The 15,779-nt window shown below is 43.4% G+C and overlaps 1 protein-coding gene across 3 annotated transcripts in view; it reads right to left on the bottom strand.

Annotated features, from left to right (window-relative positions):
* Window positions 1-868: 868 nt before the first annotated feature.
* LOC120449674 (echinoderm microtubule-associated protein-like CG42247) overlaps window positions 869-15,779 on the bottom strand; it is a 40,028-nt gene continuing 25,117 nt past the window's right edge. For all 3 annotated transcript variants that reach the window (XM_039632273.1, XM_039632275.2, XM_039632276.1), the window contains exons 2-11: window positions 12,241-12,435; window positions 4,545-4,661; window positions 3,933-4,321; window positions 3,721-3,870; window positions 3,473-3,644; window positions 3,313-3,408; window positions 2,846-3,244; window positions 2,369-2,786; window positions 1,900-2,296; window positions 869-1,821 (exon numbers count right to left, since the gene is read on the bottom strand). In XM_039632273.1, coding sequence (XP_039488207.1) covers window positions 1,668-1,821; window positions 1,900-2,296; window positions 2,369-2,786; window positions 2,846-3,244; window positions 3,313-3,408; window positions 3,473-3,644; window positions 3,721-3,870; window positions 3,933-4,321; window positions 4,545-4,661; window positions 12,241-12,435 — 2,487 coding nt within the window. In that variant the 3' untranslated portion in view covers window positions 869-1,667. The remainder of the gene's footprint in view (window positions 1,822-1,899; window positions 2,297-2,368; window positions 2,787-2,845; window positions 3,245-3,312; window positions 3,409-3,472; window positions 3,645-3,720; window positions 3,871-3,932; window positions 4,322-4,544; window positions 4,662-12,240; window positions 12,436-15,779) is intronic.

Genomic DNA, 15,779 nt, shown 5'->3' with positions numbered 1-15,779 from the left:
GGGAAAAAAAAACAAATTTTGGTCTTTTATATTCTATACTGGTTTAAAGGTGCTTAAATAATTGATGGAAAAAAATAGTAAAATATAGAACTGTCCAAATATGAGCTTACAAGTTTTGCATAGTAAACTACTAGTATTAGTAAACCCAAGCCAATTTGTAATATGGTCACTTCCTATTACCTATTTTTATGTGACTATTTTCTCCTAACATTACAGATATTCAGGCATGCTCCGGTAATCGTAAGTTTTTTTCGATTTCGATTTGGGCCAAATCGTACGACTTCGTTTTTAGGTGTTTTGGTTTTCGCAAAATTTTTGCTATCGAAAAATCGAAAACCGGAACATCAAGTTTTCGATTTCAAATCAGAATCGTAAAAATCTTACGAATTCGATTACCGGAGCATGCCTGATTAATAAATTAATATTTGACTATATTTTTAGGTATAAGGTAAGGTATACAAATGAAATGCTTATTAGTGGTCATTGCAAAAAATATTTGTATAATGTTTTTAAATACCTCAGTTAGCTGTAAAATAATTAAACGAGTTTTCAGCTTACATACGAGATATAAAATAGGCTCGTTTCGCAATAATTCATTGATAGAATTGATCATACAAGAATTTATGTTTTGAAACTATCATATTTTATGAGTGTATTGTATTTTTTTAAGTTTTTGTTGTTCAAATTTCATATTGCAATGAGCGTTAGTTGCATAAACCCCCTATTTTCAAAAAGTTGGTATCTTACCTTCGCTCAGTGGCGCCGCTGTTTCCCAGTTATCGAGTTTGATTTCGGAACTATGAGCTGATGTCGCTTCCCTTTCCAAATTAATCGATAGACGAGCAGCTGCGCGGGCTTTTTGCTCCGTTTCAAACTGTTTATTTATTTCAACGCTTATGATAAAAGTTGCTGTAACAATACACATTCGATATATGTATATATAAGTATATATGTTGGAAGTGCACTTGGGTTTCGTTATCCGTGTAGGTGATTCGGGTGAGATGTATCTGAGATGTCTGTTTTTTGTCACTTGCTGTCTTTTTTCTGGTTTGCTGCATTTGTTCGGAAGAGTTGACAAAGAGTTCTGACAACTTTCTGGAAGATGATGAAGTATTTATATGCGGTTTCGTCGCTTAGGGTTATAGTTTTAGATCCACCAGTGGCATGTAGAGTTAGTTCGAGGGGCTCAAACAAATGTGGAGCGCAGGGGACACAAATGCAGATGGCAAGACCGAAACGGAAGAATCAATTTCTGAGTGGAAGCCGACTTTTCGATTGCTGGATTTGCAGGATTGCAGGATTGCTGGATTGCTGGACTGCGGTGCTCGTTGCTAGTGCGTGTTTCTTTTTCACTTTTCTTAAAAACTTCTCGAAAACGTTGAATTTCTCTCTGGTATTAGGTGGTGCAATTATCTAATATCAATATTCTTTTGTTCGTCTAAAATCAAAAACGGAACGCTGGCCAATTGTGTAGTTCGTCTGAGTCTAGCAAGCAGTTCGCCGCCCATCTCCGATTTCCCTGGTAGCCCAGTACCAATGCACTACGGATAGTCCACCGAATCGCTGTCGAGGATCGTGGAGGAGACCCTCGAGGCGCGGCGGTGCCAGTAGTCCGAGTAACTGGCCTCGTACTGGGCGGCGGTGCGGTGCCACGGTGGCCATTTCAGCTATTCCTCGACAATGTCCCACACCATCAGGGACGCATCTGTGCCGCCGACGGTGATGAGCGTGTGGTCGCCGCACAGGAAGCGGACGCAGGCCAGCATCCCGGAGTACACCTTCGACTCGTGGAACTCGGCGCGCGGCGAGATGCAGGGGTATCTGCATGAAATGGGATAACATTCGATTTAAGGTTAGATATTACCATACCAAGATCTACATTCAATTCCCTCAACTCACCTGAATAACCGAAGATAGCCCTCGGCGTCACCGGATGCGAGCATGTCGTGGGCGGCGGAGCGACTGCAGGTGGCCACGATGGTGTTGGTGGTGCTGTAGTAGCGATTGCTCCACTGGCCCGCCACCAGGAAGCCCACGGTGCAGTTGTTGGTCAGCCACTTGACGTCCTTCATGGCAATGGGACTGCGCTCCGGCGACAAGGACTTGGCATCCCAGAAGAGCAGATCGAAATCGATGGTCACCGTCTGCACAAAGTTGCCGTCCATGCTCCAGTCCAAGTGGGTCAGCGGCTGTGATCCGCGGATCTTGTTCACCTTCTTGTACGAGAAGCCGTCGCGCGACACGCGGAACAGATAAATGCTACCGTTCTGGGAGCCCATGGCTATCATGTCGCCAACTGGAATGCATTTTATATTTTAAAGATTATATTTACAACGATTGCCATTGCTCATTAACCCCGATTGCTTACCCTGGTTGTATGCCACGCAATTAAGGGGCGACCCGCAGACCCTCAGGGTCAGCATGACTGCCCCATTTTCGCAGTTGATGACCAGCAGGTGACCTTCGGTGCTGCCGGCGGCCAAGGTGCCGAAGGGATGGAAGGCCAGTGCCACGCACTCGTAGCCCGTTTGAATGGTCCAGATGAGCTTGTTCTTGCGCCACAGGGCCACATGCTTGTCGTGCCCGGCGGTGGCGTACAGCTCGTCATCCGGATGGGCCGCCAATCCCCACAGCTGTCGTCCGTGGCCGAAGACCACCTGGGTGAAGCGGCGCTGCAGCGAGCCCTCCAGGATGTTGTTCCGCGTGGTGCCCACGTAGATGTTCCCGTCATTGCGTCCTGGACGCTGTGGATAGATGGTACGCACTCCACCGGCGGCCTCCGGGAGCTGTGATTTCGAATTATAATTATACAAATTATACGCGCCATAAAGATGACAATTTGTACCTTAGTATCGGCAATCTTCTTGTAGTTCTGCAGGGAGTCCCAGGCGGCGATCTTGCGATCCTTCTCGCCACCGGAGAGCAGGGTGCCCTCGCCCAGCATGATGAGGCAGCCGATGCCCTTGTTGTGCGCCTCGAACTCCGTGCGCACAAAGTAGGCGCCATCGGAGTCCACCGAATAGATGGTGATGAAGCCATCCGAATCGGCGGTGATCACATCGCCATCCGGCTCGAACTGCACACTGGTGACATGGGAACGCGACGGCTGCTTCACGATGTCCGTGCGCTCAAAGAAGCCATCCTTGCGCCGGTGCCAGAAGGCCAGGTGACCACGTCCGTGGGTGATGATGAGATTATCGTCCAGCGGGTGGAAGGCAGCGCCCGACAGTCCCTCCTGCAGGGTCTGCAATTGAGTCGAGCGAGAATAGGAATTAGGACGCTGCTTAAGTGGGCTGGATTAGGCGGACTTACGGCCACTTTGCCCAGCAGGTGACCCCACTGCCACTGCCACACCGATAGAATGCTCTCGCGTCCACTGTCCACCGCCAGTATGTAGCTGCCTCCGTTCTGCCGGGGCAATTCCATTGGTTAGTCACTAATTGGGTTTATTTCCCGGGGGGGCATGACTTACCAGCTGCGAGAAGGCCACTGCCGTCACCCCGCTGTCCAGTTCGCCCATGCCAAAGACGTAGAGCGTCTGCAGGGACTCGGTGCTCCAGATGCGGACGTGCGCCTGCGACTTGCGATCTCGTCCAGCTTTCTGTCCTGACGCTACCAGTTCCCTGGAGGGATGCACATCCATGCTGGAAGAGATGGTTGTTGGACGTTGTATTAGGAACTGCATTTAGCTTTTCCAAGCTTCCTCGTTTAATTGCTTACCACATGATGTCCTCCGTGTGTCCGGTGTAGTGCCTCTGGGCATCCTCGTCGCGGTCAAAGAGCACGGCCACGGCGGCCACGTAGTAGAGCAGTTCTCCGGAGGGCAGAACCCAGAGATTTCGCCGCGCATCAATGCCGCGATAGCCATGGCTAAAACATTCAAATCTCTGTAGGAATGGCGGAAACGGAAGTTGGTCGTTCGATATACATACACCCATTGGAGCTGCAGTTTTTTATCCGGCGGGGAGTTGTCCGCCGGCGCATGGTGAACGGGCGGATAGAAGGTGCGCCGCAGCCCCCGGATTGTGACCTTGGTGGGCTCCTCCTTCATGATGTCCAGCATCGTGTACTCGCCGTTCGGCCGCAGGATCTCGCTTTCCGGAGCGTACAGGATCCGCGGGCGGCTCTTGCTGCGCGGACGGGCTCCTCGCAGCGGCACCTTGGGCAGCTCATCCGTGGGCAAAATGGGTGCGGCGGCCACCACCGAGGGCCGTGACCTGGAGCGCCGGATGGGTGAGCCGGCAATCAGGGCCGTTCCCGTGGCCAGATAGAAGGTGTCCACGTCGGCGAACTCGTTTCGCAGCTGGGAAAAGCTGCGAACCTAAAAGGCAACGAGAAATTATTGTTAAGTTAGATGTAAACATTTATGAAAAGGTTTATTGTTGGCTTTCGGATCAAGTGTGAAATAGCCAAATTGCTTGTTTTTGTTTTTCGTTCGCCGTGCGTGAGAGCAATTTGTCAAGCAATTTAGCAAGTCGGCTAAGTTCGGTTCTTCATTAAGTTATTAGGCCGTGTCAAGGTCGTGCATTTAGTGAAGTACATACCTCCTGGCCAGTGCCTGTGTACATTTTCTTTGCTCCGTTAATTTTCAGCACTTGACCCAAATCCTCGAGCACTTCCTCGAACGGCTGCGAGGTGCGTAGGTTCAGCAAAACGCGACACTGAAAGGGCAGAAAACCGAAGGGAATATGGCATGAGTATATTGTTTTGTATATGTGTAAAATCACGTGTTAAATCTGGACGGGTAATTAGTCTGGCAAGTGACTGTGTAGGTACATGTATGTGCCAATGTGCCACGCGGCCCTTTCAACACATTTCACTTGACCCGCGGTCAAAAATTTAGCCATGGCACGCAACTTCCGTTCGTCGGCCTGAGGAACCGACTTGCCCGATTCCCTCTAGGATTTTAGTAATGCTTATAATTATATGTTGTCGTCGACTTGCGTCCTCGCCGCATCCTCAGCCACATCCACATCCACATCCACATCCACATCCACATCCACATCCACATCCACTTCCACTTTCTATTGCGGCTTGCCCCACTAATCGAGTCTGTGACCCAGTTTGCGTTTTCCTTTAATGCTTAATACATTTTATTTGTTGCAAAAAGAAATCACGAGAAAAAAATGCTACAGCACTTTAGAAAATTCTGTGATTTTTCTAAATCTACACTCACAACTCAAGAACATTACTCCAACAGATATTAAAGAAAATGTATTTGGCATACATTTATAAGTTGCTTGACCCATCTACATGGCTTTTCTCGCAGTGCAGGCAGCATTGTTTGCCTGCGCCCCATTGTAGATATGCGTATTGTTGTTGCACTCGAGCTCTGGCGCTCATAATTGGGTGCACCCCAAGCAACCCACCCAACCACACCACACCACACCACAGCACCACCCACCCACCCACAGAAACCACCCAGAGTGAAGGCCATGCATTGTTGCATTTGTTGGGTGGCGCTTGACTTTGGCTTTTCAGCTTTCCCTGCTTATTTCTCAAGTGGAATACTTGAGTTTTAATGACCTTCAGGGCCTTGATAACAGTTATTCACGCGTGTTAAAGAAGAATTTGTCTCTCCACTTCTGCCAGGATCCTGCACCTCCACCTCTATCTCCATGTCCATCATCGTTTTCCTATAATAAGGACTCGCTCAGAATTAAAGCAGCTGCCACGGAAGTTTTTGTTTGGCCAAAAAGGACGAGGTCCTGGATGCTGGCTCCTGGACCAAAGAGACAACGATAAACTTTCGCCGTTGTCTGGCCGAGCTTGGTTTAATTTATGTATTTAGTTTGGCTTCGAAAAAGGCGTCCGTTTAATGGTTTTATGTCCGTGTTGAGTGGTTTTCCCCGCACATTGCTGCCACTTAATTTTCCCGCCCAGGTCGGACTGATTGTCGGCAAACAGGAACAGCAAAAAAAAAAAAAAGCATATAACCAAGGCTCTAACTTTTCTTCTCTGCCCAAAAAGTCACGCATTTATCTAGCTCATTTTGAAGTCTTTGGCGAAAAGTTGGAAATTTGACTGTTTGCTAGGCTTGACCGAATATTAAAAGTTTTTCGGTGAATTTGTAAATCAATTATAATTATCATCGAAGTAGGCCGAAAACTATCAGTTGTTGAAAAGTTTTTTGTCACCCGTTTTTTGTTTGCATTGAATTTTAAAAATATTACCATAATAGAATTTTCAGCTTAAGCGGAGCTTAAAATAATGATGGGAACATCAAATTTATTCAAGTTTTCATTACCAATAGCCAAAATATCATTTTGGGTAGAAGGAAAAATCAATTTTACGCTCTCAGCTTCGCCTGAAAAGTTTATTTCTTTTCTTTGCCATTTCTAGCCCTTTTTCATGGCTAGCAATTTGATTTACACTGACGACCATTTCGACTACCGAAACGCATGTCTTTTATGGGTCGTTAGATGGACCGGTTTTGATTTTAGTTCTGGTTCTGGTTCTCCATGGTGTCCAGGTGTATACCAATGGCCAGCAGGACCGCACCGGACCCCATGGATTGTGCCTCTATTTATCACAATTTATTTACGGTTTATCAAAGCGCAGCACCTGCGACACAATTGTCCGGCAAAAATGTTTTCAAATTCAAATGGTGATGGAAGAGCTGAGCCTTTCATCAAATAAATGGCAAATATTCAAGGATGTGGATGGAATTGGAAGAGTTAAAGCTAAAAAATATTTATTGAGTAAGCTTAAATTTGGGTTTAAGAAAATTCAGTACACTAAGTTTAACTTTTCTAATGAAGTACCACATTTTTACGAGCACCGGAACAATACTATACAAAATATATCTAAAGAGAAACTTAAATTTTTACTCTAGGAAATTAAACTTGAGATCTAGTATTTCATTTAAAATAACCCATTTAATTTATTTTTTATTTAACTTAAGAGAAGTGTCATATAGTTAAGCAGCTTCGAGTTTCCAAAGCGATAAAGCCAATATCCATTAGGCAAATTATTGCCCCATTTGGTATTAAATTCCTGGCTGCATATGGGGATAAAGTTCTCCTAAACTTTTCTTTCGCCATCGCAATCGAGAGTCACTTAATTTGCTGGAAAATTAATTGACAGGACAGAAGCTGAAAAGATGCTTTTAATAATTTAGTGCAATGCATTTCAGGCCCCAAAGTCTGCAAACTATCGATGTGTGTGCCATAAATTATGCATGAATGTGTCTCTGGAACTTCCTTTTCGCACACCCCCATGATACACACATACATAAGTATTAGTATCGTATGGATGTGCATATGGGCACTTGGAAGCCATCCTTAAGACGCCTTTATGAGGCATACGAGTATGCGAGGGCTCCACCGACATGGACTACAAACAAATATAATTATGTGAGCAAATAATTACATTATCGGCTACGTTGCCAGCTGCAATCACGTGACCCCAAACAAATGGCGTTTGTTAAGCCAATTACGTGCACTTTTCGTAAGCGGTGGCAGGTGGAAATCGGTTGACGAGAAGCTGGCAAGCAGCTGCCGGAAGGAAATGGCCAGGACCTCCATTTTCCCAACGTCCTACGTCCTGTGTCCTACGTCCTGCGTCCTGTGTGCATGTGTGTGTGTGTGCATGTGTGTGTGTGACTGAGTGTGCCAGAGTGAGCGTGTGTTGGTGTGATTTAAATTGTCAGCATTTCTCCTCGTCTGGAAAATTGTCCTGGTTTTTCAGGCATTCAATCGCTCGGCCGTTGCACGGTTGATTTAATCTTGGTTACGTCAAAACCATGCAAATTTTCCAAATATTTTCGTTTGCGGCAACTTCTTCTTTCCCCCCCCCCCAATTTTTTAGCAGTTTGCCATCTCCGTACACACAAAGGAATTCCAATAAAATACAAACATGCATAAAACAAAAGACGTTAAACTGCAGCGCTGTTAGTCGTCCTTATTGTTGTCAACGGTCGTGGAGTTGCATAAAGGGAACACAAGTAATTTAAATGAAAACACACAATACCGACAAAGAGCCGAAAGCGAGTAAAGTGCGGAACGCGGCAATTTAAATGGGACATTGCATAAATATTTTAAACAAATAGTTAAGTGCACAGCCCATCAAATGATTGGTGTTGTTAATGGTTTAACTTAACAGTTTTCAAGTAGTAGATAGACCAAAGCTTAGTTTTATCATGGCTCATCCTCTGCATCGGCAAACAGGGCTCATATCAATTCGAAAATATTTCCAAGTAGCTTTGCCATTTATTGAAAATTCCCTTGCAAGCCTGGAAATTCAGTATCGAAGCCATCGTCTGGTGCGGCGTTTTTCTGGGATGTGGAAACTGAAACCATTCTTTGAGTTGTTTTTGCGCTTCGAGCTTACTTACATATTCTCTGCCTTTTTCTGTTTGCCTTCATCGAAAGTCCAAACGAAACACAGAATGTCAGGTGAGGCTGCCTGCTGTCCTTGTTCCCCTTTCCCCCCTTTCTCCTCTTTACCCCCTGCTGGCCGCTTTTCAAAGGCCCGGTGGCGTATACTTTATGAAAAAAATTGAACCCCTATGCATGCTCGACATTCGTGCACAGTGAACAAAAGCGGGTTTTTGGTTATAGAAACATAAGTTTGATACTCGAAAATCATATGTAAATCCTTACACTCATTGAAATAAAAATAATTGATTAATTGGATATAAAATATGTATTTTGTTTACTTTTAAAATGTTTTTTCTTCCTTTCAACTTTTATTTTACTAGATTTTCTCTGTGCAGTGGGCCACCCATTCAAATGTGTTTATAAACACATAATACTCGTTTCCCAAAGTTTCTGCAAGTACGTCAAACACGTAAGCTGCAAGTTGAAAAAGTCAAACAACAAAGTGCAATGCGACACGTTGCACTTGAGTTTGCCAAATAGCCGAGCACTATGACTATGCCAGCACCCAGCACTATACTATCGGGTGATATATGTATATATGTAGATATATATTGCGCACCGTCATTATTGAGTAGCCTGCCATTATGCATGTCCTTTTATTGCGGCTTTCAATTGCATTACCCGACGAACACTTGCTAGTAGCTACAGATATAGATATAGATGTCGATGCTGATGCTGATGTAGACGTAGTTGCAGTGGCTGTTGTAGTGGTTATTGTGCAGCCCAGACACAAACAAAACAAATAAACACAAACAAGGGAATTCTCGCAGACTGGGACACAAAATACAGACACAGTCTCAGACGAAAAGTGGGCGGTGGGTGGTGTGAACAGTGTCAACAAATCAGTTAGAATATATAAAAGTTTTCAGGGCATTTTGGAACATTTGTTTGGCAATTGCTTTAGACATTGCTCTACAATTTGGATACTAATTTAAAAGTGGAAGCAGCTAACAGCGTTTTTGAATGCTTCGTGGAAATATGGACTTTGTTATGCAATAGTTATTCACTTATAATGTAAACGCTGACCAACATAAGCAAATATCTTTTATGCTAATTTAATTTATGTGATAAAGGACTGGTGTTGAAACTGAGTATTATAACTACATCCTGCATATTTCCCATCCTAGAGTGCTGTAAATTTCAGAAACGCAGGACTCGGTGCTCGGGGTAATGTACGTGTAATGCAATCGGCGTCAGCACTCTGTACTTTTGGTGTTTTGGCATGGAGTACATGGCATGGAATACCCAAGCATATATTTGTATATATTTTCGCCAGGACTTCGTTGTCGGTCGTGGGGCCAACGAGGAGCCATATGTCCTTGGCCTTGGTCAATGAGCGCGTGCTGGGTTGGATTGGATTGGCTTGGGTTGGGTTCAACACTATGACTACTACAATTTCCTCTATCGCCTTTGTTGTCGGTTGTGCTTTGGTCAAATTTGCATTGCAAACTCCATTAGGGTTGTCTGGTGGGTGGCGTGGAAAATAAGGGGAAAATTGGAAAATCGCAAAGCCACTGCCTTTGTTTTCGGCCCCTTGCCCACTTTCCCACATACTCGATCCACTGCCAACTCGCCCTGTTCTTTCCATTGTCTTGGCCATTAATGAGATTCGATTTGGGCCCGGCCAACATCCCCGGCACAAAGTACCTGTCACGGCCTAGACCAGACCAGCCTTTAATTGGCCCGATCAGGTGTGGCCTTCGCCAAGGTTGCAGCCCACGTGCTGAAAGGTGCCGAAACGCCCTCAACGTAAAATGTACTTTTGATTCATAAAACTGCACGAATGCCAGCAACGCCAACGCGACCGGCTGAAAAACAAGGGGCCAACAAAATGTTACTTGCACTTAGCAAAATTACCATAAAACGTTACTACGACAACGGTCGCGGGGGGTGGTGGGGTGGTGGTGTGGGGCATTGGGGAAACCTATAGTGCCGAAGCCAATTCATATTTTAAAGGCATTTTCGTAATAATAACATAAATTACGAGTACGGGTGTGGCGCAGCCAAAGAGAGCCAAAGAGTTATGGGGCCGTACACCTGACTGCAAACTTTTTGCCGGGACTCCCCTAGTTATACCCTCTCAAAGAGTACTGTAGATTTAAGGTGACATTTGTTAAGATTTTACCAAAAATTATAGCAAAATTAATTTACAAATTTTATATTTCTTACATTCCAAATGTTAGCTTTGCTAAACATTTTCATATGAATTAAAAGAGAATGTTTTTAATAGGAAACTGCAGTTAATTTATTACCTTTATTTTACTTAATGTACACAATTTATTTTACTTAATATATATAAAATGCCTTTATTTTCTATTTAGTGTAAAATATCGGGGAATGAAACCCAAATATTTTTATTAAATATTTTTGTAATATTTTATTCTAAATCAATACTTATTAAATATTTATCTTTAAACGCTTGAATGTATTGCAGCTGGAATTGCCTAAAATTTTTCTGAATAAGAGTGCTAAAAGATTCGAGTCCCGAATCTGAAATGCCTTGCAGTTTTTCCTTCCCCGATTTTTAGCTGTTCTTGTTTTTGTTTTGGATGTCAGCGGAAATTACCAAATTGACCGTGGCTTCAATTTTGTTGCTGTTGGCAGTTGGCCCGACTCCCTGGCTGCATACAATAAAATACAAATTACAGGCAATTGATTTTCCATATGATTGCCGCTGAGCGAAGCCCCCGAAAGTAGGAAAGGTTAATTGCACACTTCTGTGAAACTTAACAAAAAACCAAAAAAAAAAAAAAGAATTTTAAAGTGGCGCATTTTTTGCAGATCTATAAAAGTTTAATCACTACACTCGGGATATATTTTAATAGGAAATGCACAAATAAAATGCACATTTTAATATGGCAGAGGAGAGCGGAAAAGCGTGGAATTGCATTTGAAAAATGGAAACCGCAACTAATGACGTCCCCGAGGGGCAATCAAAGAATTGCAGCAAAGTGGGGCAATAAAAACAAATCAAAGTGGTTTCCTCAATCCACTGCGGCTTGTTGGTTAAAATAAAGTGTCAAATTATTTATGTGTTGAATCCTTTAATGACAGTTAAGTCAGTTGGGTCACGGGTCGCCGAAAAAAAAAACAATAAATACACTCCGCTGACCATAAAATATTGATGGCAAATATTTATACAAATAAAAGCGAATCGGTTTGGCCCTCGACTCCGCGCTGGCCTGCATTTTTTCGCACAACCCACTGGAGGGGAGCGGAAAAGAGGAAAAGCAAACCACCTTCCGCAAAATGCATTTCACAATTCGCGTGGACAGGTGGTGCATCCAAATAGATATGTATATTTACCCACTTCATTTGAGCCGAGCCCTCTGCATTTCTGCTTTAAATATTTAAACACTTTTTTGCTGTTCGCTGGCTCTCTGTTTGCTTGAAATATTTGCCTGGCTTTGGCGTATTTCATTGAGCACTTTGCATAAATTTCAATAAACTTTAGAGGCCTCTGCCCACTCCCCCCGTCGCCACGCGACGCTCTAATGCAATAGTCAAACATAAATTTACATAAATATTGCAGGCCGATGCGCGCTTTAATCGCGGCAATTAAAACATTTGCACAACGCATCGCTGCCCAGGCACAAATACAAACGAAATTGCGAACATTGCGAAAATGCCGCAATCGTTGGGAAAATGCAAGGCACGAGGTGCAATTTTCCCCAGAAAGACTCCCCTCCTCTCTTCTCCCTCAGCTTACCACTCGCTCGACCAAAAAATGTTTTTGTGCATTGTTGATGACGTGGGCTGGCCGAAACAATAAATGCGATATGGAGCTGGTGGAAAATGACCCCACTGCATTCTCCATTCCCCGCCACCCTCCGCCGGACTGTCAGGACTCAGGACTCACCTGCACCGAATGATCCAAATTATTGATGATGCGTATCACACGGCCGGCGCTGCGCTTTATCGAGCCTGATGTGGTCGATAATGTGCCCAAATCCGCTTCCATTATTGAGGGCTTCCGACTGGCGGGCTTGGAGCCCCATCCCTGATTTCCAGGCGATGCATACCACATCCCGTTCTTCTTGCCGTAGCTGGCAGGCTGTGTGGGTCCGGGTCCGGAAAATATAAGAGCGAAAATGGGTGAGTGGAAGTGGGGAAACAAATAAATAGCGAAGGTACGTGCGAATGGCTGAATATTTGGCATTGACTAGTTATCCCTGCATCGGAGATGAGAAGGTAACTCACTCATATGTGTGCATGAGATAGGTACAGCACTTTACCCTAAAATTACTCCTAGTTATTTGAAAAAAAAGATTACGTTTGCAGTACAACTTTTAAGGTAAACTGTATCTCAATCCAGCTATTTACTTTGTTTAATATCTTGGTTTAAAGAACTTATGTATTATGTCTTTATTTGACAACTATTTCGTGTACATTTTATTATAATAAATAATTCTAGTAACCGGGTATTGGGTTTCACATCACTGCCCAGAAAATCGCTTTCCCCCTGCGAAATATTGTGCGTGTGTATGTATGCCATTTACAGATTGCTGGCATCGTGAAAAATTCCGCGCAAATCTGGAATTAATTAAATTGTTTTGCAGCACGCACCGACCTGGCTTGACCATGGAAATGGATGTAGATGTGAATTTCGACGTGGTCGTCGTCGACATGGACAAGGACACGCACCCACACACGTCACAGTCGACTGCCCAAATCAAGCGAATCTCCATCTCCATTTCCATTTCCACCTCCACCAACTCGAGTTCACGCACCACGAGATTCACACACTCGAACTTGGTTATGCGGTGGGTATTTGGATTCCTATTCCTATTTCTGTTGCTGTTTCTGTTTGTGAACCAAGACCTCAACCTTTCAACGCTTCGGGGTATCAAAAATGCTGGGCTTTCGGCTGGGATCGTGAGAAATAGTATAAGATTGAGATGAGCTAAGCTTAAGATACTTAAAACATATTACAAGAACTAAGCTTTAGGAATAAGGAAGCTGGACCTAAATATGTATTTCTTATATATTTCTTAATATAGTCATGTAGGCATAATCATTCATAACCTCATTCAGGTTATTATTAATTGAAAAACTTCCTACAAGAAACCAATACACATCACATACACCTTAGTTAAATTGAACAGAAATACTGAGTTTTAAATCAGGAATTTGGACATAATAATACTTCTACTATCAGATAGTATCATAAAACGTAGCATCCTGCTGTTTTACCTTTAGCAATTCGAGTGCTGTTCGTGAGTTGAGATTATAATCACGAAACCATCTCAGATTTGAGCCAATTTGAGCAAATTGGAAAGAAGTCGGCCGCAGAAAGCGTGTGTATTGGCATTTGCTTTCATCCCATTGAATGATTAGAGTCACTGACAGTGTGAGATTAGTTGGCCCGCAGTCCGAATAAATTATCAGCCTAATCTGCTTCGCTCAGACTCCTTGCTTTCGGGATTGAACGTGGCTAATGCCGGAGGAGGAGTTCGAGTACTTATAGTTTCCCTAAGCTTTCCATTTGCCTAATCATCGCCAGTGGCCCCCGGGTGAAAAGACGACTGTCATTCAAAGATTGCAGCGCTTTGACAAATATATGTGGCATTTTTGCACTTTATTGGGTAAAGTAGTGGAGTGACTTTAAATTGACTGGTTTCAGCCATCGCATTCAATTTGACAAATGCATTTTTGCTATTTCTCCGTCTGCCGTATATTTCAGCTGCCTGCCACAAACAGAAGTCGGGGCCATAATTCAAAATAAATAAATTGTTTAATTTTAATTGTTTTTCGTCTTCCTGCAACATCTCGGTGTGGTTCGTTTCGTTTCGTCTCGATTCGTTTCGTTTCATTTCGTTTGATCCGTAGGTGAAAATTCAATTTTAATTCCACATTCGGCTTCGATGGATTTTCAATTTAATTCTCCTTTTCTCCGCACAGCTCCTCCTTTTGGCCCCCAATGCCAATGCCATTGCTATTGCCTGCTTTCCTTTGGCGCGCAAAGGTGGATGGGATATATACGAGTATACAATTATTGCAGACCGAAAACGGGGGCCCGAAAGGACGAATCAAAAAGTGGAGACTGAAATTAATGTAAATTCGTTTTTAACACAATTCCTCAGCTGGCAATTTTACATTTGCTTTGTGGGTGGAACCACCAGAACACCAGAACACCAGAGCACCAGAGCACCATAATACCAGAACAGAAACCCCCAACTGACCCCAATATTGTTTCCTGGGGTCCAACACACTTGGAAGCCGCATAGAAATGCGGGGCGGTAGGGCCCAGCATGTGCACAAGGTTGCCATCAAAATCAAGGCTTTTAATTGAAATTCAACAAAAATGCAGAAATCCAAATATGCCCCACTCGACGATTGTGTTGGTGCGTATCTGTGTGCTTCTGTGTGTCGAGATTTGGCTCTCGTGCCAGTGGAAAGCCGGAAAACTCATTGCACGTGTCAATGATTGTTGTTGCTGCTCTCGCATGACGGGTTCGGAAATTTCCCACTCTCCCTTGGCAAAAATCAATTAAAATTCCGCCAAAACATAATAATAAATATATGGCGTTTTTGTTGCCTGCTAAAATCGGGAATGAATATATTTTGATAGCATGCAAAAAGTCTCCTCCTGCGGTGATTTAAATGAAATGGGAGTAAATCATTTCTGGCTATCAACGCATTTATCCTCAATATTCGGCTATGGCTTCCTAGCTAATGCCATATATTTAATCAAATTTTATAATTATTTATTGGTGGTAATGCGATTATCGCTTTCAGAATTTTGCAACTAACTTTTAATTATTCAAGGCTTATCCAAATGAACGAGCTTTTGTTGGCAACTTCAAAGCATCGTTTCATTTAAAGTTCAATAATAGGGCGACGCAACTACTGGGAACATTTGAAATTGATTTTGGCCCTTAAAATAAAATGGCATTCATATTAAAGTTTTTCAAAGTATAAAGATTAAATTAAAATTGCAATAAACACTTTACAAGATGACCTGGATTATCAATATTTCTGAATTTTTTTTCAAGCAGGGATTTTTATTGTGTTACAGAATATTTTAAGGTATTTACAAATGCGACCCAAAAAAAGTCGCTTAATTCAAACTGGTTTTTTGATACAACACAGATTTGTTCGCTCAGCGATTTGTTAGTCTAGGCACACATGAAAAAATGCATTAAATTGAAAACCCGAATTGGCCGAATAATGTTTTATTTATTTGAGCAAAAGAGGGAGTCCTGTTTTACATATTTGACCAGGGGTTGGAGATTGGCTTTAAAATTGGTATAGACTAGTGGGAAAAGGGAGCTCCCTTTGGGGAGTTGCTTTTGGGGCAGTGGACTTTAGGGGGTTGGTCCTGCCACTTAGCAACTAATATAAGCACCAGAGTGGCGAGCGGGGCAGCTCGGCAAAAGCTTAAATTACGCGCTCAAT

Source organism: Drosophila santomea, chromosome 3L (assembly GCF_016746245.2).
Source record: "Drosophila santomea strain STO CAGO 1482 chromosome 3L, Prin_Dsan_1.1, whole genome shotgun sequence".
In the NCBI taxonomy this organism is placed as follows: domain Eukaryota; kingdom Metazoa; phylum Arthropoda; class Insecta; order Diptera; family Drosophilidae; genus Drosophila; species Drosophila santomea.
Note: the sequence above shows the minus strand (reverse complement) of the source record. Positions and strands in the feature narration are given on the sequence as shown.